Source organism: Astatotilapia calliptera, chromosome 3 (assembly GCF_900246225.1).
Source record: "Astatotilapia calliptera chromosome 3, fAstCal1.2, whole genome shotgun sequence".
NCBI classification, from domain to species: Eukaryota; Metazoa; Chordata; class Actinopteri; order Cichliformes; family Cichlidae; genus Astatotilapia; species Astatotilapia calliptera.
In genome coordinates, this window is record NC_039304.1 from 27,345,123 (window position 1) to 27,371,360 (window position 26,238).

General features: G+C 42.2%; 1 protein-coding gene and 1 long non-coding RNA gene across 7 annotated transcripts in view; one reads left to right on the plus strand and one right to left on the minus strand.

Annotated features, from left to right (window-relative positions):
* The window catches only part of LOC113019101 (phosphatidylinositol-binding clathrin assembly protein), a 112,010-nt gene extending 87,558 nt beyond the window's left edge, over positions 1-24,452 (minus strand). For 3 of the 6 annotated variants that reach the window (XM_026162625.1, XM_026162629.1, XM_026162626.1), the window contains exon 1: positions 23,156-24,451. In XM_026162625.1, the coding sequence (XP_026018410.1) occupies positions 23,156-23,285 (130 nt within the window). In that variant the 5' untranslated portion in view covers positions 23,286-24,451. Of the gene's footprint in view, positions 1-23,155 lie in introns of all 6 variants that reach the window. The other 3 variants (XM_026162627.1, XM_026162624.1, XM_026162630.1) reach the window with 2 other exon arrangements.
* Positions 72-5,415, plus strand: LOC113019102 (uncharacterized). Its single transcript, XR_003271939.1, has 2 exons — positions 72-463; positions 4,049-5,415. It is a non-coding gene; the product is annotated as an uncharacterized LOC113019102 (long non-coding RNA).
* Positions 24,453-26,238: the final 1,786 nt, after the last annotated feature.

The following is a 26,238-nucleotide window of genomic DNA, read 5'->3' on the forward strand; positions in this document are numbered from 1 at the left end:
ACCCACACACACACACTTACATACAGTGCCTTGTCTTTGTAACCAAAGGGGGGTTGCAAGGGGAGGTGTTTTGTAAACTATTGTTTGAAGTTTGTCAATAAAAGGCAGCGAGAGGAGGCCATCATCGGGGTTCATTGTCGTGCTGGACACAGATGAGGGGGCCTCCCTTGCGCAAGAAATCGATCGAACACTGTTGCCTTGTTTTTCTTTCATGGGAATAAGTCTTGGATACAGCGGGGTCTGAGTTTAGACCCAACATTTTTTGGTCCTTCGGAGCCGGAGCCTAACACATTGCATCCACCGAGGAGAGGGAGAGGACGCCACCGCAACGTCTGGGATGATTGACGTAAAGCCCTGGTGTTTTTGGCTTGCCACCAGGCCGGGAAGTTTGCGCCTGACCTCCCCTCGGGATGGATGACGATTGACGGGATCCAGAGACTCTTCCCATGAACGTAAACAAACAGTGAGTACAGAAGGCCTTAGAGAGCATCTCTATAACCGTGTGAATGAATGTGGGATCCTAGATACGCGTCACCGTGATTCTGCGTGAAACGTTTGAGTCCCGGGGAGCGCTGGTCACGAGAGCGCACGTGGACCCAAAACAATAGAGAGCGGCTACGGGCTGTGCGTTAAACGTGAGTCCGGGAGCGCGCTAGCCGCGTGAGAGAGACGCAGGCTTCTCCGCCGTTTGGGGCGTAGAGAGTTCTCCGCCATTTGGGGCGTGGAGAGAACCTAGGTTCAGAGTCCGGAATCTCCGCCATTTGGGGCGTTGGAGAGTGTCCGAAGGTTGAATTCTCCGCCATATGGGGCGTTTGAGAGTTTTCAACAGAGAGCGCTAGCTGTGCGTGCAGACGCAAGCGATAGGCCTATGTTGTGTGTGTGCGGGCCAGACGTGGTCTGCGTGAGTGTGGCTGATTGTTGTCTTGTAATGGAGAATAAAATGTGTAAGTCTGCCTTAGAAGGAGATGTAAAATTTATGCAGAAAGTTTTACCAGGCAGCACGCAGTATGTAGGTTGTTGGTATAAGAAATGTGGATTTGAAGGGACATTAGTGGAAGTTCAGTGTAAAATGCTGGTAGAAAGAATAGCTGTAAGTGTAGCAGGTAAAACAGGTAAAGCGAAGCAGAGGAAGGAATTGCAGTTAGCAGTTGCTAAGTTGTGGCTGGAGCAGGCTCAGAAGAGGAGAGAAGCACAGAATGTTAAAAGAGCAATATTGCAAGAAGTAGTTGTGAAACCTGAGGATGAAACTACAGCTCAATCCACTGCAACTACTCTAGAACAACACCATAGAAAAGCATTAGGAAGAGCAAGAATGTTAGCAGAAAGTAGAGTCAGAGAAGAGCGTGAGAGAGCAGAGGCAGAAGTGGAGGAGAGATTAAAGGCATATTAGGAGCAGCATTGAGTCCAAGACAGACTTGGCAGGGTAGGAAACAGAAAGTAAAGTTAGTGAACACAAACGTTACAACTACATATCCATCCCTGACACAACACAAAAACAAAAAACAAAAAAAAAAAAAAAAACATATGGTGTTTCTGTAACAGAGTGTGAAGATGAAGAAAGTTTTTCTCCTGATCAATTCCATGAGTGTGAGAGTGTCTGACGTCATGGTGTGTGTGAAAGGTATCCAGCTGGGGCAGACGTGATTCTGCATGTCACCTGCCCAGTGGACAAAAAGAAATAAAATAGTTGTGTGGATGAATGATAGCACGAAGAGTGTTTGGTGTTTCTCAGTCTGAAACAGCTGTAATGCTATTTTCTGTTTTGGAGAAAAGTACAGTTAAAGAAAAAAAACAGAGAGATGTGTGTTGTTTTAAGCAGTGATGAGAATAATGGAAGTGTGGTGAGAGATGAACACAAAAACATACTGAAAATGCATTAACCATACTAACCCTACATGCATATACACATACAATGATACTCATGAGACCAGACAGCATCTTAAGCATGAGATTCTGTTTGTCATCTTGTCCAAGTCACTAGTAAGATGAAAGTGATACATAGACTAGTGGACTGAATATTATAGGAGGACAGATGGTTGCATCATAGAGGAGGAAACAGAATGCTGATGAGAGGTCTTAAATGAGTGAGTTGAGTGAGCTGATTGTGAGTTTCTGGTGTGTGAAGAAGTTTTACCATGGCACACATTTAGTTACATGAGAACTAAAACTTATTATGTGCTAAGACAACAGGGTTATGCTGTATGTTGTGTGTATGGCTGATTGGATGAATGTTTGAGATTAAACTGGCTGTTTGATTTGTCTTTTGTTACGATTTATCCCCCTGGCATGAAGAACACGTGTCATGATTTAAACAAGGCCTATCTTTCCTTTATTTTCTTTGATTTCTTTTATTTTCTTTCTTTTATTTTGTTACTTTCATGGTGCACTGAAAGTTTTGTTTGATGATCTCTGTTGAGCAGATCTGCACGATTAGAATCGAAGCGTCGTCGAGAAAACTGTTGCAAAGTGAGCTTCCCCAAAATTAAAATGGGCTCTTATTTGGGACAATCAGGAAACAAATTCCTGTCCAAAAGGATTCAACGAGGAAATCCAGTCTAAATTATTTTTCTTTTTGAAATGACGTTGTTTTGCTGAGCGTGGAAACGAATGCGACGATAATTTCCACAATTAGCAAAAGAAGGAATCACTGAGTGAATGAGTAAGAATTTTAAAATAAATCGGGAACTGACTGACTGACTTAACACCATTGTGTGAAGTCAACCCCCACTTGACAAAGGTGTGGATGTATCTCTGTGTGTGTCTCTGTTACAGGAGCAGAAAGATGATAGCAACATCTGAGGTTGCGTGATGGTTTAACCTTTTAAATGCCATTTTTATGTTTGTGAATCTATCAGAGGTGTGTTATTCATGGGCTTGTGGTACTCACAGAAGTTACTGTGAGAAAGTGTGTACACACCTGCGCAGCGCTAACATTTGCATTTTTTCTTACAGCATTGCAGTTTTTCATGTGATTTGATGATGTGGTTTTTAGCAGAACAACTGGTGGATGTTTGTTTCTTTATTACAGGTTTTGTTTTCTTTAAGAGTGCATGTAGCATTCAGCAGAAGCGGACAAGTGACATGAATAAAACAAATAAGAGATTACGATATTTATGGAATAGTTTATTATGGGCTCATTTGCTGGCCACTTTTGGACCCATAATAAATATATGAGTGGAGTGACTTTGCTTAAGAGAAGTCACCGATTACATTAATGTTAACTGAGCACATGGGATGATCCATGTTTGAGGCGAATTATGGTAACAATAGTGATTTAATGATTTGAGAAAACCTGCACATGACACTTGTCTTGCTGATGCTGAATGCTTGTTACCCTTGTGATATACTTGTTTATAAGTGTGAAGTTTGATTTTACTTCCAGATCTTGTTTTCCAGGCCATGATGGTGAGTATGCAGGCTCCTGGTGGAGCCAGTTTTTAAGACAGGGATCCAGGTTTGGTGAGTTGACGCATGAGAAGTGTCCATGCGTCAAGAGGTGGGGTCCAGAATTAATATTAAACAATGTTTTCTATTATTGTTGCAGTGATTTGTGTGATTAGCTGTTTATTTACAAGTATTAAACCTATGCAAGTGGTGCATCCATGTTCAGATGAGGCTTTGATGGCCTATAAGTGAAGTTCACTGATTACAATGTGGAATAACATTGAGATGTTAAATAATTTGGAATAAATTATGGGAAAACGTAGGAGATTAATGAGTTTAGAATAAACCTGCAATGATACTTGTCTCTGTGATGCTGAATACTTTATTACTCTTATGATCTACAGTTGGTTGCAAATGTGAAGTTGTTTAAATTTAAGACTTTGTCTTCTGTGATACAGGAGCTGGGAGTTAAACAAGCTGAACATTTAAGTGCTGATTAATGTTCTTACACAGGGTTACAGCTTGGAGTGAAGCTGCTCCAAGGGACAAACCCTGGAGATTGTTTTAGGGAGACTGTGCAACACTCTTGTACATGTCTCATTGGGGAGTTGACACATGGCGAAAGCCGTGTGGCGAGAGGAGTGTCATTTTTTCCAATTTGTAGATGTCGTGAGGTGCCATGATGAGAAGGAGAGACTGAGAGGATCGTCCACAAGATGGAAGCTGAGGCCTGGAGGGAGTCTTCAGGAGGATCGGAGATCACCTTCAGCACAGAGAGCTGTGCTACTGGGCTTCCAAAGGATTGTCACAAGGAGACTTTCAGCGTTGGAAAATGGAACCTGAGGGAGCGTGCCAAGCTCCAAAAAGTGACAGCGCAGAGGAGGTCCAGCGATGGACTTGTGGTTCTGTGAACAGCACAAATGCCAGGTGACTGTAAAATAACTAACAGCACTTTTTCCACAAGTGAAGCCAGTAACTTACTATCCTAAAAGATTAGCTCTAGTTGCTCGTGCTTTACCTCCATGCGTGAGATCAGTATGTGCAGCAGCTTAAGCTGTACAATGTTTCAATAGTTTATTTCACCTTTTGCAATTGTTAGTTCCACACGAGGTAGATGTCTACTACTGCAGACTAAACTTACATTTCTGTCACCTACAAGACACTTGTCTTTAATGTTACTGTTACTCTCACAACCACACATACTACCATAAAGTGGTGCAGAATTCTGAATCTGTCCAACCCTTTTTGCCAACGGAGGAGGGCACTTCTCATGAGTGTAGAGAGCGCGAGGAGAAGACGTGTAAGCTGAGGGATGACTTAATAGATGTGCCACTCGTTGAGGGAAAGGTTTGGTTTGTTGATGATTTGAGTTTTACAACAGCAGAGGGACAGACTAGAACACGTTTTACTGTAGCTGACAGTGAGAGAGAGTTATCTATGTAGGACAACTAGCATGTTTCATATTTGCTTGAGCAGCAGAGATGCTAGCTTTAACGGAAGCGTGTAAAGCTGTAGAGAGACAATATACACTGATAGGTAGTATACATTTGCTACTGTACATTTCTTTGTAGTGCAGTGAGTGAGACGAGGTGTGACAACCTCTACAGGGAAACCTGCAGAACACACCAAACTCTTGCAAATTCTGCTGGATGCAGCGTTATTAACCAGTGGAATTGCCGTTTGTAAATGTGCAGCACACATGTGAGGGAAAGATCCGGTTGCATTAGGGGAAGTTTTTGCAGATAAGATCGCAAAAGAGGCAGCTTTAGTTAAACATGGTGTTAACCTTTTATCAGTACAGCATTAGCAGACATGCAGGCCCACTCACCTACTGCAGGACAATAGTTGTGACTTACAGAGGGAGCAAGCTTGCAGGATGATTTTTTTATCTGTGTGATAAACCAGTACTGCCTAATAATTTGTATAAGACTGCTGCTATTTTGAGCCATTGGCTATGCCATGTCTCAAACAGGAGGGAGATGAGCAGTCGTTATACTCACTCTAGGATTATTAAATACTTTAAAAAAAAAACTTTTGCAGACAGTAAAGTTAAGATTTAGGAAGACAGGCAGGACATGGTTAGACTGTATAGAATAAGTACATGAGGATTACTCCAACAGAGAATGGTCTGACTCTTTGAGATTACACATGTTAGAGCATTTAGAGTTCCAGTCTTCTGTAGTGATGATAGAAAAGCAGAAGAGAGAGCATATTAGCAGATTAGATGCTTGAAAATGTTTAAAAGTAAAGTAGTCATGAGAACAAATGATCTGCCAGATGATTCTGTTTCTTCGCAGGAGCAGAGCCTGAAGTCTGGAGATTGGATGATGATAAGGCCATGGAGAGGAAGTGCTGGTCCAGTCCATGGTGGGAAGGTCCATATCGGATGCTGCTGACGACGACCACAGCAGTGAAGATTGCTGGAAGGAACACTTGGATACATCAAGCGCACTGCAAGAAGGTGACACACATCCAGGCCAGCTCGGAGTAAGTGGCAGGAAGACCGGGAACAAAGGGGGGGGAAAGCCTCCAGGGCCCCTCGTCTCAATCCGGTGAAGAAACCAACTGAGCCACAGGTACTCATCAGAATGGCTGGGAATGTGCTGTGCATCTTCTTGTGCCTGTGGACCCTGAGTGGGATGACAGGAGCGCATTGGGACAGAGCAAATCACACCCAGTACCCGCATGGGTTTTCAACCAACTACTGGTGGCAGTTTAAGAACACAACCGGATAGCATCACTTGGAGCGAGACAGTTTGTTTGGTTGCTTTAGCAACACATCCAGGAACACTGCCAACTTTTCAACTGCTCTGAACCTGAATGGAAGGTTGATTCACCAGTAGCTGGGAAGGTGAACTGCTCTGGTGAGACAGACCTGCTCGTCTGACTCAAAGAATATGACTTGTTGCAGGACATTATACAGTTAAACGAACTGGAAACAGGCCAATTGCCTATGTGTACGAAGGACAATGGATTAGCCCAAGTTGGAGATTAACCATGGAACATGGTAACATCACTTATTCTTTTGTCTTTTGCAAGAAGGATGTAAACAGAGAAGCCTTTTGTCTACATTTACATCATGAACACTTGAGGTTTTGAGCCAAGAAGATCAAAACAGCTTGATCCAATTTCCTTTACAAAGCTTTTTCTGTGGTGACAACAGGACAGGAGAAGAGTTGTAAATGCAGATAATTCACCAGTTGACTCTAACCCCCACAGGATGCCTACAGTGAGAAGATTTGGGGGGTTGATAGGAGTCATAAAGAAGGGTGTTGACCAGGCTGCAGCTTTGAAGTTAGCTGAGAGCCATATGGACAAACAATAAAGTCAACTGATGCGTTTAAATACCTATGTCTGTATACAGTTGGATTGTAGAGACATATGATTTTTGAGAATGATGATTCTTCTTGTTTGACCTTTGACATTCAGTTGTGTACTTGAAGAAATACATAATGAATTGCACGACAGGAGTAGATCCGCCACAAGGCTGGATAGCTTGGTTACTGTCTGGTCCTTGGTGGCATCTTCTTTTGAAAATATTAATTCCTGTTTTTGAACTGTTGATACTGATTTGCTTATGTATAGGATGTAGTTTACTGTGCATGAATGAAATCTACACTGACACTGTCTAAACAAAGGGTGCATAAGTTGAAATTTAAGAACAATGACAAAAAGGAGGGAAATGTTAAGTCTAATTGTTGAATGTTGCCATTGTGTTTCTTAAATTTGTACAGTCTTAGTTTAAGCAGTAGGATCAAAGCCATTCCTTTGATCCTGACCACCTCTCCAACCACTCTGTGCTGGGGGAGGTTTTATTGTAGATACATCCTAACTTGAAGATCTGTTTGATGTTTGGTAGAGCTTCCTACCCTTTGTATGGTTTCACTGTGTTATCTTTGGTAAACCATACATTGGGTGTGGGGGAAGACTACCCTCTTTATGACCAAGGATGTTGTTCCTGCTTTTAGGTTTTATGACCCTTTGATCAAACACACACACACACACACACACACACACACACACACACACACACACACACACACACACACACACACACACACACACACACACACACACACACACACACACACATACATTCTCACATAACACCCACACACACACACTTACATACAGTGCCTTGTCTTTGTAACCAAAGGGGGGTTGCAAGGGGAGGTGTTTTGTAAACTATTGTTTGAAGTTTGTCAATAAAAGGCAGCGAGAGGAGGCCATCATCGGGGTTCATTGTCGTGCTGGACACAGATGAGGGGGCCTCCCTTGCGCAAGAAATCGATCGAACACTGTTGCCTTGTTTTTCTTTCATGGGAATAAGTCTTGGATACAGCGGGGTCTGAGTTTAGACCCAACATTGATATTAAGGTTAGTCCATTTATCCAAAATTTTACTTGTTCTATGGCAAATCGGTGCTGGGTGGTGAGCATGGGGCCCAGTAGAAGACATCGGGCTCTCTATCCACCCACGTGAAATATATTTCTGATTGTTTGGTCAGAGACATTCACACCAGTCTCCTGCTGGTGCTCAACCTGTTCCTCCCTGCACATAGGAGCAGATACTGGTCCTGCTGATGGTTTAAGGACCAGTATCTGCTCTCCTAGAGTCTCCTGGAATCTCCTCTATGCACTTGAGACTGTGCTGGTAGACACTGCAAACCCACCTGCAATAGCACATATTGATGTTCCATCCTGGAAGAGTTGGACTACCTGTGCAATCTCCTTCGAGTCCAAGTATTGCCTCATGCTACCAGTAGTAACACTGACCCCAGCCAAACACAGAACTAGTGAACAAAGAGTCAGAAAGTTTCAAAATGTTCCTTCTGGAAAAAAAATTACCTGACAGCACTTTTTACTGAATACAGAAAAATCAGGATCAGGCTGGGATTTGTGAAGATTTAACCAATTCCAGTCATTATTTTTCCTATTCCCATACATATTTGAAGCTACATGCCAAATGGTTTCTTTCTCCAGCTTCTCAACAGTAAATATTTGCTGTGTGGCTGTGAAGTGAACAACCCAGTGTCTTGAACTGAAGAATTTTTCACTACCGTCTGAGATTTCTGGCCAGATTTTTAAGAGCTGTGTGTTAAATCTCACACCACGGATGTCAAACTCATTTCAGTTAATGGGCCACGTGGGAGCACAGTTTGATCTAAAGTGTGTTGAGCCCATAAAACGATTTCAAAAAGTACCCAATAAATAATCACCTCCAAATTCTTTTCCTTTGCTTTCAGTGTAAGGAAGTAAATTCTGGATGGCTAAGGGTCCCCAGCCTGAGACTTCCCAGGAATATTAAGTGCAGTTTTAACAGTGGATATCAGTTTTCCTACGATCGGCAGTGAATCAAAGAAAGACTCAGACTCACTGACGATATCTTTGCCGGAAAGGAGGACTGACTAGGATTAAAACCCACAATTTGGACATCCGCTCTCATTAAATGATCTAGTAAATGTTCTTACACCGTTCGTGATGCACTCTGGTGCAGATGGATCAGTTTGGACCCCTCTGGCCTGCAGACCATACGTTTGACACATTGACATTAAAACATGATTCTAAGTTTTAATGGCGATAGTTTCTGAATACGAAAAATCAAAGAGATTCACATCAATACAGGACAAGGTAAAATGGACAAGATAGGGCAGAGGTAGCAAGGCAGAAGAGGAGTAGCAAATTAAGTGAAGGGTAGAAACTAAGACAGAGTGCCACCAGAAGTCGGTCTATTAATAGACTAGCTGTGGTTCTGGAGCTTTAATTCTCCCCTTGAGGTCTTAAATAAGAGCAGTTTCCCCCTCTCCTTTGTGCCCCTGTCACACAGGCACACAGAGAAAGATAGACTGAAAAAGCAACTGAGACAAACTCCCTGCTTTTCTCCAGCTGCACTGTTTTCATGGGGGGGATTCGGGAAATCTTGTCAAGTAAATAGGTTTGAAGTCTCTGTGCATGCACATCTCTGAGAGAACGTCTGCGCACAACCGTCTGGGGAGGAGGGGGTGTCTGCCGGTTTGTGTCAGGAATAAAGGAGCGATGCCGACAGAGCGAACGACGGCGGGCATGCGGATAGATGTACATGCACACAGGTAGAGCAGGGAAGGAAAACTAAGCAGTTGAACCCAGCCAAAGGCTCCTGAGAGAACAAGGCTAAAAATAACCTGACATCAGAACGGGACGGGAACAGAAGCACTGAATGTTCCCAAACAACACGCACAGGCAGACAAAGCCCGTTTCAAACCATGTGCTACCATTACCTAACACACTAAACCTGTCAGCGTTCAACATGAATGCTACAGTGCTTTGGATTTGTGCAGGCAAAGGTTTCCCTTGAGCAGGACGCTCAACTCCAACTCACGCATTTAATGCTCCCTAAAAAAAAAAAAAAAAAAAAAAAAAACCACACCAAAAATCGCTAAACCAAACGATCGGGTCTTTTCTTTGCATTGTGAGAATTTCCAGAGGAGAGGTGACAGGTTCCACATAATGAGCAATGTGTGGGTAATACCTTTTTATTCTGCCATTTAGTTGATCTAATAGAAATACTTGTCATACTTAAGGCTGTTGCACACTGAACGAATTGCGAAAAATCTGAACTTGCTGTGCAACCTATATACACACAGCGAAAGCGTTCAGTTTCGCAGAAAATTCATCCTCAAAAAAACGTGTTGTTTAAAAAACACAAAACAAACCGTGAAGTTGACATCAAGCCACGATAAGCTGGTCCTGATGTTTCTAAATAAAGAAAAGGTAGAAGCTGAGGCTCTAGGTGCATTTAATTCTCACGAGAAGGCAGCAGGGAGACTGTCATGGCTCGATCGAGGAGTTTAAGCTGTATCACAGCCACTTTAGTACATATTTCAGGGTGTCAGTACAGCAGTTTGAGCTCTTGTTGGTAGAGTTGAGACCACAACTGAGGAAGTGGAGAAATAATTTCAGAGAGCCGATTGACCCGGAGCAGATTCTAGCTGTGTGTCTGAGGTAAAACAACACTGACATTATTAAACTCCCAGACGAGTCATACTGTTCATGTGGCTGTAGAGCTGGAGCTTCTCAGCTGGAGAAACATTTTGTGACTTGGTTGAATTTTTAGAGATGTTTGGAACCACCCAACATCTTTAAGAAAAAGCACAGCTAAATATCGATGTTTTCATATGTCCAGTGTAAAAGTCATTTATCTCCTCCACTTTTAGCCAATTTGGAGTTCACAGTTTCCTGAAAAATATTTGGGCTCGGTGAGTTGGGTCCATTTTCCACCTTGTATTGGCTTAATAAATAAAGAATCCAATAAAAACAATGATGTTTTAGGGCACGAAACTATGAAAATGTCCCACAGAACAGTTTGTCACTACTCAATATCATACAGAGTTATTTTGTCCATTGTTAATATAAATGTATTGTTTAATCCTTTTGGGTACAGGACATCTACTTGTCCATGTGCTCAGGTAACTTGTTTCCTTTTTTTTGCAACTGAATAGTCAAAAAGCTGACGATGAGTTTAATCTGGTTAGTTTCACAGCAAGAAAATGAGATGAGGGAGAAAAATGCAAAAGAAAATGAACTACAAGGGAATTTTCCTGCAATAACATGAGGTTGTGAAATACATCCTGCTAATTTAAAGCCAATTAAGGCTTTGATTAAATATTTGCCATATAACTTAATCTTAATTTAAATATTACTCTTTATAATATTTTTTTTTTTAAAAAGGCTTCTCCTGTGAGCACAATCGGTAATGCAAGCTCCTGTTGACTGTGCTTCAGTATCACTACCTGATTGTGCGAGTTCACTGACTGTGCAGCATGTTTGCGACAGACTCCCTGCTCTCCCGCTTCACATCACGTGCACTCCCCTGTGCTTGGCTCGAAATGGACGTATCCAGACAGCAGTAAGCCGGTTTTCCTGGCTGCTAGTCTAAACTGAGCCTATCGCCGCTCTGCAGCCAGGGAGGGGTTTTCCCCACTCTGTTTAGATAGCATTAGACGCACCTCACAATCACTTAAGAAGCAGGCCCCCCTCCCTACTTACCCACCACCAGCTACACCCAGCAGCGGGTCTAATCAGGGCTGGAATCAATGAAAAGCAAATAGCAGGAAATAAACTGGCCTTTCTGTGTCCTTTAATGTCCCCAGTCTTTCTTTTTTTCAATTCTCTGAATACTTTCTTTGATGGGGTTCAGTGGATGGAAACGAGTTGCTCCGTGTGTGTACTCTGTGTAATGAGAATACAGAAGAGTAAAGACCAGACGGGGACGGAGTGACAGGGCGACAAAGAAGGGCACGCCACGCGAGGAATTAAAATTAAACAGCAAATATACTGATCGCTAAACTCAAACTGATTTTTTCTCCCTCCCGCATGAGGAAAAATAAAGTGTATTTAGCCGACGTATTTAGAAACAGTTTCAAAGCTTCAAGCCAGACGTGCTCGCAACCTCTGCGTGCGCCGCAGTCTGTCGTTTTTTCTTCTAGAGCAAGCCCACATAGCACTGCCTCTCCACAATAAGACACTTAAGACTGGCTGTTCCTTTACAACTCACTGATTAGCACTCATTGCCTTTCATATTATTTCAACACCTGCTGAGTCACCAGCAGCTCCTGTGCACCCTGGGATGCAGCAATATAGAAAAGAGGGAGTGTTGCATTTAAAGTCTCTCCTTCATGCATGGGTCCATAGCTGACCAGGCTATCAAAAAACAGTAGACTACCATTTTGGTCCTTTGAAGCCGACATGACATCAAACCCTCTCTTATGCGTATCCTCTGACGGAGGGTCCCACTCAGCCCACTGGATTCTCTACAAAGTCCAAAACTGCAGTGAAGACCTCAACTGCTACGAGTTTTTAAACAAGATCCCAGCTTTACCACAGTTTTGAAACTCTATGAATCAAGCAACTTACTGAAATCTCAAAATATTTTCCCATACTAATACTACTCTAATACTATTGTTACCGCCACCGTTGGCGTGTGTCATTCTATCTGTGAACACGTTAGCTCGAAAAGTTCTGAATGAACTTTGCATGGCCGTAGAGTTAAATCCATTAAATTTATCTTGAAGGTGAAACCTCTTTAGTTCTGCCACCTCTTTCAGGCTAAAAGTGTAAAAACAATGGTAAACAGTAACTAATTACATACATGGGCCATCTTAACAGCTTTAGCTGGTGTCTAAAAACCCTCATTAAACACACCCCTCCCTCCCTGAAATTAGTCCTAACAGAGACTCTGATAAGGCCTGAAATAATTCAGGTACTGATGATACAGAGTTCACAACCCAACTCTGTTACAGTCGGAGCAATTTATGCTCCACTTCCTGTTTGGCAAGAGGAAGGTTTGGTAAGATCCTTTGGGTTTTGAGCAGAAGGCAGCAATGCTGCGCTGTTTTGAAGACACCTTATGAATTGGCTAATGATAAAAGCCTCATGCTCTGCAGGTACCTGATGATTTGATTATTTCCTGTTTCTTGAAGCTGTATTATTTGCAGCAGAGCTCCCTCAGCTCTGTTCTGTACAACTTTCCATAATTATTTTATTTAATTGTTTTGTTATTTCCAAGTTAAAAGGCCTGTTTATGCTAAAATACATCAATTTATATTAGGAAATTATATGTGTATACAGTTAGACCCATAGGTTTACAATGGTAAGATTCTCAGCCTCTGTAAACCACGGTGCATTGGAAATCAATTAAGACTTCAAGCTAACTTAAAGTCTAAAAATTAAGTTAAGGGGTTTATTAAAAGTACTGTATTATTAGTTTGTGGAATTTTAGACATTTTTATACATTAGATGCACATTTTTAGAGGGTTTTAATTTAAAATAAGTGCATTACATCTTAAAATCACACCTGTAAACATATTCCAGCACACATGAGAGAGCACTCAAGGTGACCTGCGAGCTGCTGTCTGATGTGGAGTCATAAAGTTTGAATGAGCACCAACTCGCTGGAGGCGGAAACACAAACCACATAAACCAGAGCTTAATAACTCAGCGCCCACAAGATCTTTGTTTGCCTCCTAAACAAACCTGAAGAAACAACGCTGTTGCCCAGACAAAGCGAGTCAAAGCACTGGTGTAGAGGACTGCTCTAGCGCCACATCAATTTGTCGTGTAAGCGTAACCCAGTTTTAAGGTTTGGCTAAAAATGGCTCGACACAACATGATGTAAAAGGACATGTGGGCCGGCAGCTCAGCCAGCCGGCTAAAAAATAAATAAATAACAAAATCATGTGGCATGTTGTATTAAGCTACCATAAACTTAACTGCTACTGAGCAGAAAGGCATGAAAATGGACACAATAACAGGATACGCTGACCAAGAATCTAAAAAGGCATGTAGGATGGGACAAAAGCAGGCAGGGCAGGAGGGGAAGACGGCACGAGCATACAGGCCAAATGGTCATTTTTTGGCGACCATGTACCTTCCACTCTGGCAAGCCGGGGCAACCTTTGGAACTGCTATCATAGGATAAAAGGGAGAAACTTCCAGTCAATGCTCAGGTCAGCTGCCTACAATGGCACAGACTGCACAAGCCTCCAAACATGAGTCAACACATCCATGTGGGCAGACACCCAATAAGGCGCTACGTTGTCAATCTCTGCATCCGTGTGTGGCCACAGAGCAGCTTTAGATTAGCACTGCCGCACTGTTAGAGACAGAACTAAACTCTTATCTCCAATAAAACGACCCAAGAAAACAGTCAAAAAGAGCTATAAAAAAATCTAAGTAAATAAATAAATAAATAAAAGTCTTATGTATCCTGGAACAAAATGTTTCAGTGTAATGACGCAACTCCAGCAGCAGCGCTGACCGTCAGAGACTCAGCAAACATTTATTACTGGCACTGTTTGGAGAAACCCCACAGGTTATACCCAAAAATGACTCTTAGGCCCAGAGGAGTGTGTGTGTTGGGGGGAGGTTTGTCCAGCAAAATTCATTGTTTAATTTAATTATTAACACAAGCTTAAAGTGGTCAGATGAAAATCTGAAGCAAAATGATTTTAATGCACCACTCAAAGGCTTTGTCTTGAAAGCCCCAGTATGTCACACAGCCACTTCTATTTATGCTTGCCATTAAGGCACTGGAAGCGGCTCCAGTATTCTCCTGAATGATAGGTGTCACCACGCAGACAATACCGCCACGTCAGTGCAGATGTAGAAGGAGACAAAGTCAAAAATAGAAGAAAAGACTTTGCCAAGTGCTTTCCCCCCTTCCATAAGGTCTCATGTTTTCAAATTATTGTTTAATCTGTGAATCTCTGAGCTTCTGTACTAAAATATCATTACAAACTATAGAAAGACAGGGTATTAGATGTTGCTGGAAAGTAGTTTATCCAAAAAAAAAGCATGGCAATTTTAAGGTGCATCATAAGGGCTTCTTGACACCTCTTCTTGTCTAGGACAGGTCTTCATCACGTTTGCACTGAACCTGAAGATAATCAGACATAATATTTTTATCTCCTTACTTTTATTTCCACCAACATCTGCTAATAAGAGTTCTGTAGACCTCGAGGTCTCTGAATCACCCTACCATGGCTCAATCACCTTTTCATGTCAACCTTCAAAAACAACAATAGAGCAACAACATAGAAAACAGGTAGATGATCCAGAGGTGGTTCACTGTCTGGGCATGAGATCAGAGCTAGAGCAGGCAGGACTGCCATTTCATGCACACCTTCACATGAGTGACTGATGTCAGGGTGTGAGAGTTCTGGAGACCCCCCACCACCAACATCCATTAAAGTAAATAAATCGCAAACACACAAAGTAGTTCCCCCACTCTATTTTTTTAATTTATTTACAGTTGCTGGATGTTCCATCACCTTAACCGGGGACAAACACCCAACTGCATAAACAAAGGTTGTAAAAACCGCAGAGCTATTGAGTTGACGGTCAATTTCGCCATCCAACTTCCCCAGTCAACTAAAGTCCATTTAACACATGCCAGTTGGCTGGTTTGCTGCCATGACAACAGAGCAGTAGTGAACGGGAAACTAGACTTCAGTTTAAATGTCACAACTTCTTCCTGACAGCTATAAGATTGCAAAACAATCTCAATGATGAGAAAAAGAGGTGGGGGGAAAAAGCAACCTCCCGAGTGTGGAAGTCTGCTTAGAGAGGCCGGATTCAACAAACAGCATCTCTCAACTTGACAACATGCAAACTGCAAGCAGGTGTGCCAGGGGAAACAGACACTTTCCCAACACGCTCCGACCCTCCCTCACTGATTTTTATGACAATAATCTCCACAAATAGAAGAGCCTTTTCAGCCCTGATGGGGAAGAGCTCGTCATTTTTGCCGCTGACTCACACGCCGGGGTTAATTGAGGTGGACAGTCCCAATCATGACACTAAATGGCTTTAAAACGGCACTTATTTTCGCCGGTGGCGCGTGAATGTCACGGCTTCGCGGCAGCCCTCATGAACCCCTTACGCGCCCGCCGCTGGCAGCTCCGAAAGGCATCTGCCAGGGTTATTCGGTTATTGGGTCTAGATGCAAATATGCCTGTGAGATCATTCACAGCTTGCTGTCAGACAGTCACAGCTGCTTGCGGTGAATTTGTGCCAAGAGGAGAGCAATAGAAAATGATGGTGGTGTGTTTGTGTGCATGCAGAAGTAAGGGGCTCTGACTGTGTCAGAAATAGAGATGCTGAAAGAAAGAAAAAAAAAAACTAAAACTCAGCAGCAGCACAGTCTAACCTGTGCTTTGGTGTCCAGGTTGTCCTCTGACCACAGATAAGCGGCTCTGTAGGCAAACAATTCCCTAATTTATGGAAATGTTAGCTGCTGGACCAGTTCAGACTGGTAGCAACTGTCTCTAGATTCTGACATAACCTGCATTTTACCTCTGCCTCCTGAATGCATCGTTAATACAAACTGACATTAGATTAGCACCCTGCTGCAGAAAATGTCAGTTATTTAATAACTCTCCAAGGGCCAAGATCTTCAGACTTTGTAAATGTAGCAAGGTCATTCAATATTTAAAAAAATAAATAAGTATTGGTTTCTACCAATGCTACCCCTCAGTCTCATAGTATAGTCTCCTATGACATCAATTTAAAAATCTTAGGCAACTTCTTCAGTTATTGCATTTACAAGATATTCAGGAAACATGACCTTTGACACTGACCTTGAGGTCAAGAGCACGGATATTTGAACTTATCCGAGACTTTCACTAGATTTAACTATCAAATCATTGGTGACATCCTTTTCAAGCTATCGTTTTATTTTTAGAAAATCTGACCTCCGATACCACAGATATTTTGATATAGGAAGCAGTCCATTTACCACTTCCTCAAATTAGATAAGGTTGGGTTAAATCTTGGTCTTTAGCTTTTCCATCATATTTGAGCCCTTAAAACCTCCTGAGTACAGGTGAGAGTGACGCATCTGTTTACTTAAGAAAAAAAAAAAAAAAGGACAAAAGAAACAAAACTGAGAAGATGCTTTTTTGGGGTAACCATTCAAGAATAATATCACCATGTTGAGTAGGCAGCCTATCAAAACGAGATTTGATTCCAGTTCCATCATCTAGGGGTGGCTGATCTGATGGTTGCAGTAAGCTTAAACAAAGCTGAAATGTATCTTTCATTTCTAAGATATCATGCAGATAGGTCATGTATTAAGGTAGATACGAGAGATTAAAAACAGGCATCTTATTATTTTATTTTTTTTCCACAGAATGAGCCAGCAGTCTTTAGACAAGTAAACTTCACTACAGATTCTCATTAGCTTTAAAGACCTGCATGAAACTTTAGTACCCAAACGGCTATGGCACTGGAGTGCAACCATAAACTAAAGCCCCAGTAATAAACACAGACTGCATCAGTGAGGCCTGGCTAAGCATCACAGAGCCTGGGTTATTTGTGTAACCACCACGGATAACAAAAGCAGATTAAAACTTCCAGTTGAAATTATGACACAAATTTCATTTCAAGCTTGTTTGATTTCAGCGTGAATCCAAATGTCCGGATAATAGTTACACTCCTAAACCAATACATAATCATGCAATGTAAGACTTGTCGGGTGTTCTCCTCGCAAATTACACTGTTTAGGAGGTTTGTTTGGCGATATTTCAATTCAGCGTACCCAAGAGTCCCATTACCGACACATTTTGTTGGCAGTGTGGGGAGAATCTGTTCAGAACTAAAAATAATGTAAAGTTTCGAACAGTGTTTCTGTTTCTGTCTGTTTTAGACACGTTACTTCAGTCTCCTGCCACCAGGCCTTCAGCTGACAGCGAAGCACTGCTCAACACAGCCGACGTATTATCTATCGCTGCTGCTGACATTTCCCAGTACAGCGGGAACCAAAAATAGTGCGTCTATATTACTGTATTATAAAGACTTAGTAAGTTATAAACATCCATCAATCTATCCATAAATCTTCCGTCTGCCTCCAGACTTTCCAATGTATGCCCCAACCTCTGAGCCTATGACAGATGAGAGAGGCTCCAGGCACACCAGCTCACCTCTTGGACTCTACTAGAGTAGCTTTGCATGACTGATAGTTCAGAATAATCCTTATTTGTGTTATAATAAGGCTGTTTTAGTTTGCCTTTTAAAAAAGCCATCTTCCCTTTCCCCCAACACCATTAATGATGACCTTTGACACCTCAGCACATACGAACAACATAGACCACCAAGACGCGGTTTGACAACCATTAGAATAGTTTCCAGGTTTTTCCAAGGGTAGATGCATAGGCAGAGACCACCCTCATTAACTACTCAGGCAAACACAGTCATTCTTTTCTATAAACAGGCCTGCCTTCTTGGTCACCATACAGAGCCATACAGAGGGTCTGAAATCAAGCATTTAACACAGGTTGTTGGCTCACAGTGATTACCTTCATATAAGCTGACCTCTGTATTTAAATCTATGTTTGATCTGAGCCTCCCTTGCTGTAACAGTATAACAAGGGAAAGCATAACAGCATGAATGGGGCTCACCTACAGGCAGACAATCCAGTATTTACTGCTTTACTGGATAGTTGAATAAGCTGGCTGACTAGTTGACTGAGTAGTGATCGAATACACTCCCTGCCAGCCTCACATTCTTGCTAACCGACTCACAAATTGACTACCTGCCAGACTGAATGACAAACAGATAGCCTGCCTTTTATTCCTGCCTGCTGGCTGCCCTTCCTTCATACCAGCAACACAATGAAGTTAACAGCCTGACAACACTGCATGTTATCTTCGTGTTAAAATCATCAGAAGGACAAATACCATGCAATGCACTGCTCACTGATTGCCCCTTCCCCCAACGGCACCGAGGTTGTTGCTCTCACAAAGAAATCAATATCTATAATGATTAAGCTTGACGTGGCATATTGGCTATTAAAGTCCGGCCAGGTTCACAAAGGAACAGAGACAATGCATGTCTTTTTCCTCTAACGTCAGCAGCTGAGTCTTGTGAGCGAGGAGGAGGCGGAGTTGACGGATGCGAGGCAGCTGAGCTGAAACATCAATCAAATATGTGCATCCCACAGCCGACAAAGGCAGTTCCCAGAAACAGATCTTCAGCACATTTAGTCTCAGCAATGTCTAAGACGGCGCTGCACATATGCACACGTGTGACTCAGTTTTATTTTTATTCCATTTATTCATTTTTTTGCTCTTTTATGATGGCACATTTGCATCACAGCCACCTTCAACATGACTCAGGTTTAATTTGAGGGATGCCACTGACAATGAAATATGGTCATTCACTCTTTATGACCAAGATAGGACATAAGGTGACAATCAGGAATCAATTACTAATCTAAAAGGCGATGGGAGTACAATGTGCTCTGCGCTGCTGCACCTGAAAGTGTCTGAGGGGATTTCCCAACAAATAAAGGCCATCAAAGCTGCCATATCAAGAAATGTCATGTTTCTCCCATGATCTGTGAGGCATTTGAGTGATTTATGCTCTCCTTGAAAACAAGATAACCACAATGCATCCTTCTGGGACCTCGGGACTTCTATCACTTGCTGTGTTAGCTCTGTCTACGACTCTTCTTGAAGTCCGTACTAAAGGAACTGGCTACAAGAGCTGCGTATCGGCGCCAGACCCCAAAACACCAGAAGCCTTTGATTGAAGTAATGTATTGGCTGATTAGAGCTTCACAAATAAGAACAGGTGCTGGCATGATTAGTCAGCTGACAAAAATGTTAACACTAACCATTTAGACGGTTACTGTTTAAACTTTGACAAGCAGAAAAGCCAAATGGCATCTCAATTTAACCCTATGATGTCCAAGCCCTGAATTGGATTCCTGTGAGCAATCTTTGTCTAACGTACGACATTCCCTACATTACGTCCCTCTAGTTTTTCCACTTCCTTGTACATTCCCCCACTTCCCTCCAAACAGTTTCAGCAATCTCCCTCCGAGAATTTAACGACATTTGCGCATCATACTGATGCTATGATTATTACCTTTGTATTGATTGTTATTCTCTCCCTGATACATTTAAAAACTACAAAAAAAAAAGCAGAAATGCACATGAGGAATCGACTGTGCTGAACAGCCCACTCACAATAGTGGTGAGCTGCATAGAGCAGACCAGTAGTTACATTTCTAGGGAGGTGCACATCAGATTATCATAATTATAAATGTCTGAGGTGAGAAACTGCAAAACAAATGGAAATGTACTGAGGATTGTGCACTCGCACCAAGCTATGTCAGGGTGTAATGGGTTCATTGATCCACCTTTGCACCTACAGAGAAAATGTGTTTTTTCTACTGCTTTTTCTCTACAATCTAACAGATAAAAGTTGTATTTACATAACACCAAATCACAAAGACACTCAAATAAAACAGAGTAAACCCCAACATTTTGGTGACCACGGGAAGGTAAAACTCCCTTTTAATAGGAAGAACCTTACACCAGAAGTAGGCTTAAGGACGGGCAATCATCTGCCCTGACTGGTTGGGGCTTTTATCATTTTGGGTGGCTACGTTTCTCTCTTAGTATATTAGGTGTATATAGTTGTTTTTGGTTAGAACAGCAAAGAGGCTTAAGCCAATTACTCTCCAGTTTAAATGGTCAGCTGCCGACTCTGAACCTAAGTCCAACCACCTTGGGTTTTGTATCCAAACCTAGCTTACGAAACTCAATTACATGTGACCCAACAGTTTAACCTGACCTTCAACACATTGGGTGTGGTGTCCAACCCTAACCAACAATGGCATTTAAAGCTAACCCAACAGCTTGACCTAACCCTAACTTCTTGTTTTAAGTGTCTATCTATAACCAATGTTGGGTGTAGTGCCTAACTCAAACACCACCTCATTTCAAACTGACCTTGCCCCGACCCTGACAGATCTATGGTTTTAAGCTCTTAAATGCTGTTTAGGGAGCTCAAGAAGGCTGAAATATTCTAACATGATTAAACAAATAAACAAACTATCAAAGCTTTTCATTAAAAAGGCATTTGGTGGTTCTCCAGAACAGACGGGAAGTGATTATAGTTAAGATAGCTAAGGAATTCTTGCTATCATAGGGAAACAGTTAACTTTTTTTTTTTTTTTAATTCCTATTTGATAGATTTCACCCATTTTCAAGCAATAAAACTCAAACATCCAGGTCTAAGGTCCTGAAATGTGACAATTCTATGGTTTGTTTGGCATTTTGGGTTCGGGACACACCAACTGTGAAAATCTTGGCCAACATCAACATGGACCTTATTTTTATTTGTTTTCTTATTTGTTACCCTCTCTGGAAACAAAAGCTATTCTTCACGAAAGTACATGGTGTGTTTGAAATTCTTCCAGCAATGTTCCACACAGAACATTTAACTAGTAGAGAAACAGACCGATATCAGTCTACGATTGAATGGGGTCAAGTTGGTATTCATATATTCTGCCAAGCAAAATGTGTTTGATGCCTTAGCTGAACCTATTTCAGGAGGGAAGTGAGATGGGTCGTCTTGTTAGTAGAGTAGTATTCCCAGAGTATTTTAGTTTATTTATTTGGATTTATTGAATAAAATATTGATATTTGGTGTCTCTCTATCAATTCAATATTGAGACACTGTGCTGAATCGATTTTCCACCCATTCCTAGAGTTATGCCCACAATTTATGCGACAAAGAAAGCTATCAGCCACTGACATCAGTAAACTGTGCTTGATGATGAGCTGATATCATTTAACAGTTATCTGATGTATGAGTGTATCCCCATCTTTGATAGTAAAACTTAGCATCTCTGAGTTTTAAGAACTCATTTTACACAGAACTGTAGACGAGAGCCTACTTGTCCAATCTTTCAGGACTGATCTATTATTTTTGGCGACAGGAAGACGAGAGAAGCTGTGAATTTTTTTTTTTTCTTCACAGCTTTGTACTCGCCTAACCTAACAGAGAGTGCCAGGTCTAATCTATTTAAGGTTCCAGTCAGAGTCGACTTCAAACTAAGCAGCATATTGTCTCAGAAGTCACCGGCGTGGGTGAATTTTATAAAAAAGGATGGCCAAAAAGTCGAGAGTAAACTTTTCAACACCTTCCAGAGTGACACATCATCTAAAACAGTGAGCTGGCTTGATGTTCAGATGTTCTCCGAACTGTAGTTTGAATGCCTGAGAGACTGACTGAACAAATCAGGAATGACACATTTCAAAAAACAGCAGGGACATCTAGAGACTGCTTCACCTGCTGGCTGTGATGCCTCCTCTCCATTCCTGAGGACATGAACCCAATGAAAGTTACACCTCAGTCGCTTCTTTGCTGCAGTCACCAGGAAACATATGCACACAGTTCTGTGCTTTGCAAATCACATGAATATAGCACAGCTTTGCATGACCGACCATTCAAAATAAATGCTGAAATAAGCTGTTCTACTTCCTCTCCCTTTAAACGCCAACTTTCCTCTGATTGGCTGCTTCTCACAAACAGAAGGTTTGATCCACAGTCAGTAAAAAAGACCAATGTAGCCACTTTGAAGTCACCCAGTGGTGTTCAACTTGCAAGTTTCAAGCCTCAATGTTGGCGTTTTGGTTACTGCCATCATAATTATAAAGGCACCAACAGCACAAATGGGTTCAAACAACCCACTTCAGTGATTTTATTTTGTGGCAGTGAGGCTGAGCATACACCTTTGAGGGGTACGACTTAAGGGGTCCACTATGCTCGCCCTTGCGACCAGCGGCACATGGCATAAGTGGCATCACATCTGCTGGCACAAGCCACGTTTTGGCATCGTTTTAGCCAGTTGTGCACCTCTCCATTTTTGTAACCTTGAAAGTTTTGCTCTATAGAAGAGCTATATGGCAAGCATAAGTGCACTTGGTTGTCTATTAATCTCACTGTCACTGTGTGATGTAACTAGTGGCCTTTAAGAGCGTGAAAACTCTCCATGGTCCCTGGCAAATATGTAAACCACAACACTATTTATTTTTACTGTAAAGTTGGATATTTTAACATGGGGGTCTATGAAGCCAGCATCAAGTGCCCATTGCAGCAAATGCAGCTTGTAGGGCTTCCGATTGGTGGAGGGTGGGGCAGGAGGTGCTCATTCCAGAGAAGCCCATATTAGGGATAGTATCTCTCAGTGATGTCATAGAGAGCCAAGAGTAGAAAAAAAAATGAGGGTTTCAACCTCTGCCAAGCCTGGGATTTTGACTTGAAACGTTCTGGATCTTTAATAGGATCACCAGCCATTACAGCCATACACATATGTGACAGAAAACCATTTGCTGTCTAATCTAGCTGATTGGACTGGACTGTCCAACCACAGCCAGGTTACAGTGAAGAAGAGGACAGATACAAGGGGAGGGGAATGATGTGTGGAGGGGGGTCTACTCACAGTCAAGGTGCTTCTTCTTCGGTCCGCTCACTTCATGCGTGGTGGCTTTGCACACAGCCTTGCTGATAGCCGACCCGGTCATGCTGTGCTGAGCTGCTGTGATCCGATCCGTGATAGATTGGCCCGACATCGCACCGACTTTTTTCTTTCCCCCCCTTCAATCAGCGAAAATAGTACAATAACGATCCGATCAATGGATCAACTCAACGTGACTTCACTGTCAAGTGGAGGTAACAGAGAGCAGGGATCACACACCCTCAGACACACACTGTCTTCCACACAACCTGTGCAGCAATGTCTGCTCACGACAGGTACAAGAACAATCTGTTTAACTACAATCTGAATTTAAAAATGAAACAAAAAAATGTTTGGCAACTGTTTGTTCCGTCTATCTATTTATGCAGTAAACACAACACGAGCCAGTCTGTGTTAGCTAATGTTTCCGTTGCAGTACTCGAACCAAGAGAGAGTCCCACTGTGGAATCCGCAAACACTTGAAATTACTTTCTGGCCACAAATAAACATAGCTAACTGGCTGCTTTGTAACCCGGAGTCACCAAAAAGTCGAGTCCAACTCGGGCAGGGCAGAGGGGGAAAGTAATCCTGGTGAAATCACAGCTTGGAAAACAGTTTAAAAAAAAATAGAGTTCCTCTTCCACGTCAACTTGTTAGCTTGGACCGCAGCTCAGCTATCACTGGTCGCTTGGCGAAGCGTGCGTTAAATCGTCCCTTGGGCGTAAAAAGTCTCTCAGACAGGAGCAGCGCATTGTTTGAAGTTTACAGGAGGACGGTGTGACACTGACAGCCGGGACAGTTGCAGTTTCCCACGGTGAGAGGAGACGCGAGGAGCGGCGGTGGGGGTTAGCCGAGATGCTAGCAGGGTTAGCTAAAGCCAACCAGCCAGGCGGGCGGGTAGAGAGAAAGCGGGTTCCTGTGGTCTGTGACCGGGGAGCCGAGCCGGCGGAGCCGCTGAGTTAAAAAAAAAAAAGAAACAAAAAAAACCTCCCTGACAGCTCCCTTAGCTCGCCTGTTTCCCTTCACGGTCCTCGGGCTCAGTTTGGTGCTTCCCTCCGTCTGCCGTCACCACATTACTGGCTCCCGTTGTTCTTTTTTTATTTTTTTATTTTTCTTACCGACAGTTCGGTCCGGTGCCGCCGTATGGAAAGTCTCGCCAGTGGTTTCTCTTTGCGCACTCACTGACTGAATGCTCGCTCCTGTGCTGGACAAAATGGCAGCGTAAAAAATCAGCTGATCTCACAACTGTGCTGAGTTCACGCATCCCCTCCTTTGGCTGGGAATCCGCATACCTACAATCCCACCTCGTTCTCGAGCGGTGGCTCGTGACGTCCAGGTTCTTCGCACAGATCTCATTTAAAGTGTTCAAGTTAAAACGCATGTTTACATGAAGAATGATAGTGCAGTAAACAGTTTCCCTGGATAGTCAAAGGAGCTTGCAAAGAAAAGCGTCTGGACTTCTTTAAGTTACTTGAAGACGTTTCACCTCTCATCCGAGAAGCTTCTTCAGTTCTGAGGTCAAATGGTGGAGAGTCCCAGATATAAACCTAGTGGGAGTATCCCCCCACAGAGGGACAAAAGGACCCCCTGATGATCCTCTAATCCCCTGAGCCAGACACTTTTCTTTGCAAGCTCCTTTGACTACGATGACCTGGATGACTGAGAACCTTCACAGACATATTTCCCTGGATAGTTTCCCCCTTGATAACAGATGGGTGGTTATAAATAAAGGAGTTTTTTTGTCTTAAATACCTCATTTATTTAGGGGAAAGGTGTCCCAAAAATAGGCAGCTCTAGAAAACACTAGAAGCCTAGAAGCACATTACATAATGCAACTGTTGTATTTGGTCATAAACTGATATGTTTGCAACACTCAGCGTTGTGACAGCATTGCTCTGTGTTCACAAATTAACCACACAAGCACTTTTTTTTAAAAACGTTATAGAAAAAATAATGTCACAGTGAGACTTTATGAAATGTAACCTCAATCACTTCATAAATGTAACAAATTCACAAAATTATTTTTTTAACATTGCTGCAACGGGAACTGTTTTATGTTACTTTAATGTCATTTGAAATACTAAGTACGATTACTGCCATGCTGCCAGAGGCGAGGCTGCCGGACACAGGCGCCACCGGGCCCTCTGACCACCACCAGTAGGCAAACATGGGGTTAGTATCTTGCCCAAGGATACTCATTCTGTAAAGTAGACCTCAGCTAACTGGAGTTACTAGATCCATGATGCGTCCCTCCATGACGCATCATGGATCTAATCTGAATATGTGTCTAATACTGTGCAATACAGACCATCAACCACCTTCATCAGCTACAAGCTAAATGTCCATGTGATACATATACATAAAACACATCTGAAGAATCAGTCATTGAGGTGGACAGTTAGTGGATTTAACTTGGTAACCGGGCTTGCTAAAATGAGTTGATAGCTTAGCACCACTAGCTTTTGTCCAAACCTCTGGTTACTCCTGAGTCCAAGATAAAAAATGAATAAATAAATAAATAAACTGATATTGTCCAGAAACCAGTAACTGATATTACAGTGGCTAGTTCCATCTTTTATATACAGTCTGTGGTCATTCTGTACATTGACATTAAAATTACTCAAAGCCAAACCAAGCCTACTGTGACTAAGTCTATTAATATCCATAATTAATTTAGAAAATCAGGTTATTATCTCAAAATGTTGATTCAGGTAGTTCAAAAAATATTGATTTACAAGCTGAACCTACTGAGGGGAAAAAACCCTTTAAAATAAATTAAAATTTAGAGTTATTATTGAGAATATAACTGTGAATTAAAAAAATAACTAAAAGAAAGAGGAAACGACTTGAAATGTCGACTGATTAAGTTAAAACTGAAAGAAAATGATTTGTAACTAATAAGTCGAAAAATAAATGGAACTTGAGATTCTGCGATAACAACTCTAGTTTCTTTGTTTGTTTGTTTTGTTCGGCGAATGCAAGCCTCCATAAAAAAGGAGTTTAGTGACTTTTTTTTTGTCTTGCTCATCAATGAAGGCTCGCTGAAGAGTTGCTATATTCCCCACAGT